The 2,582-nt window shown below is 21.8% G+C and overlaps 2 protein-coding genes across 2 annotated transcripts in view; one reads left to right on the top strand and one right to left on the bottom strand. All coding sequences in view use genetic code 6, as the record gives it.

The window, feature by feature from the left end:
- The window catches only part of TTHERM_000376194 (helicase carboxy-terminal domain protein), a gene marked incomplete at both ends in the record, with an annotated part of 804 nt that extends 231 nt beyond the window's left edge, over positions 1-573 (top strand). The window contains one exon of the mRNA XM_012797505.1: positions 1-573. This exon is cut by the window's left edge and continues 231 nt beyond it. Within this exon, the coding sequence (XP_012652959.1) occupies positions 1-573 (573 nt within the window).
- A 358-nt stretch (positions 574-931) lies between these two features.
- TTHERM_00376190 (hypothetical protein) lies at positions 932-1,489 on the bottom strand (the record flags this gene model as incomplete). Its single annotated transcript, XM_001015398.2, has 1 exon — positions 932-1,489. A coding segment is annotated over one exon (558 nt), but the record flags the coding sequence as incomplete, so codon positions are not given.
- Positions 1,490-2,582: the final 1,093 nt, after the last annotated feature.

The raw sequence follows: 2,582 nt of genomic DNA, 5'->3' as shown, positions 1-2,582 counted from the left end.
GCTTTTTATCATGATAAGCTGTTTTAGAAGTTATAATAGCAAATGGGGAAGAGATATTCTAAACTTCAACTTGGGGAAAATAATCCAGATAAGTTAAGGTCTTTCTTATAAAAAATAACAGCCTCTGGTGGTACATGGCCAGGAGAATCTGTGGAAGTAGGATTATGGTGGGCTAACAAATAAAATGATGAAGACCCAATAAGTCAAGTAATAATTTTAGGGGATTAACCTGCTCATCTACAGAATGAAGCTTAAAAATTTAGAAATGAATTTAAATAGACTTATTGGGAAAGTACTCCACTAAAAGGATTAACTTATTATGTTCCAGAGTGTTAAAAACTTAATAGTAAAAATGTTCCTGTTAATACATTTTACCTCCAACAAAGAGCAAAAAGTACGTTTGAAGATATTGCAAAATTAACTAATGGGGTTAGTGAATATCTTGATATAAATTCTGCTTAAAGCTCCAAAAAATTAACAAATCTATTTGTTGAATAAATTTTAAAAGACATTGGAAAACAAGATGGTCGTAGTAACGAATTAATTGCAGCATACAAAGCCAAGTATTCTTGAATTTGTTATAATATAATATTAATTTTAGTTAATTATAATTATATAATGCATAAATATTGCCAATTCATGTTTTTTATTTTATTTAAATTGATAAAATCATTAAAAAATTAATCAATCAATCAAAACTTTTTTTACAAATGAAATTCACTATCATATAATCTTATATTCATAGATTTAAATCAATTTAATTCACAAGCAAATAAATATTTTTAATCAATGTTGATTTATTTAATTTTCTATTCTATATTAAAAAGTGAGTATGAAAACATTCAAAATACTTGATTAATTTTTTAAGATTAGTTAGATTTAGTTAAATATTCTTACATAACTAACAAATAAGAAGTTGTAATATAATTTTTCAATTAAAATATTATATTAATAATTATATCATCTAATATTCTTACAATTTTTCTGTTTTAACAAGATCTATGTTAACTTATCTTTTTTATATTGGCGATAGTAGAAAAATAGATCCAAGAAATAAGTATTTAAATAGTTTCTCTCTAATTTCTCTTTGAGTAACTCTTTTCCATAGCTCTTTTTCATTTAGCCCTAAGAACAAGGCCTCTTTGTATAATTCAATAAGCTAATAAGGGCTTAAGTCTTTCAATCTAGGAGACTTTTCTCTCATAATTGTTGTGAAAACTATTGCTCCTCCAAGGATTTCTTTTTTTCTTTTATATGAATTGAATTTATCTTCCCACTCTTACTGTTTAATACATTTTATAGGAGATTTCATAGAATGTAAGTCCCCATTATTATAATGTGTCATTGCAAGAATATTTTCTACTATTTCCTCTTTTACTGTTTACTTACAAAGGGTAGAAAGTTCAAAAGAGAATTAAGCAATTGAAGATATTTACTCAACGTAGTTTTTAGACTATTTTATTTCAACAGTGTATAATTTTGATGTTTTTCCTTTTCCTTATTTAACCAAGGAACTATTGAAGTATATTGAAGGATAATCGCTAAGCTGGGTATTAGAAATAATAAATTATTCAAAGAAGTTTGACTTAGTTTCAAAATCTTTTAAGTATAAATCTTTCATATATTGTAAGGTTTCTTCTCTATTACCTTTCCGCAGCTTTGATTGAGTTAATTTTTTTTGTTTTTTAAACTAATTTATTTTTATTTATAAATTTATAATTTTATTTTGAAATTATTCTTTTCCTCATATTTTAATAGCTTTTTCAAGCTAAATAAAAAGTAATTCTGGATCGAATCATCAAAGCGGCTTTTTTTGGCAAATAGTTTTTATTAAACATTTTACAATAAATATTAATAGTTAATGATGTATTTTAATATGTAATAGACAAATAAATATTTATTAAAAATAAAATTAATGTTAGATTTTATTTAAAATATTTTCTATAAGTTATATTTTATACCTTAAAGCAATTTAAATTATGTATATAAATTAACCCTTTGACATAGGGCTGTATATTAAATTTAAAGGTCAAAATTTTTTTAGAGTATTAATAAGGGGATAGCTTAATTAATGAGGATAAATAGTAATTTAATTTATTTTATTTTTTAAAACTTTGTATGATATTAAATAATTTATCTTAATATTAAAATACGCAAATAATCAAAATTAAAATATCACTTATTTTTTATTGCTTACATACATATATAGATACTTTACTATTATAAATTTATAAGATAATTTTTCTATGTCAAATAAATTACATATTCTAATTGACTTAAATATACTTATATCTTTTTAATTTATAATTGCCTTAAATATTCTAATATTTAACTTAAAAAATATTCTCATTTAGTTTATACTTTGCTATTTATTTATTTATATATCCTAAAATTAATTTTGCCTTAAGCATTATAATTGACTTAAATATACTAATATCTTTTTTATTTCTTATTACCTTAAATATTCTAATATTTAATTTAAAAAATATTCTCATTTAGTTTATACTTTGCTATTTATTTATTAATTAAGAGATCCTAAAATAAATTTTGCCTTAATTATTATAATTACCTTAAATATACTA

The sequence above is a fragment of the Tetrahymena thermophila genome, assembly GCF_000189635.1.
Source record: "Tetrahymena thermophila SB210 genomic scaffold scf_8254652, whole genome shotgun sequence".
NCBI lineage: Eukaryota > Ciliophora > Oligohymenophorea > Hymenostomatida > Tetrahymenidae > Tetrahymena > Tetrahymena thermophila.
The sequence above is the reverse complement of the archived record's forward strand: the minus strand, read 5'-3'. Positions and strand labels throughout refer to the sequence as shown.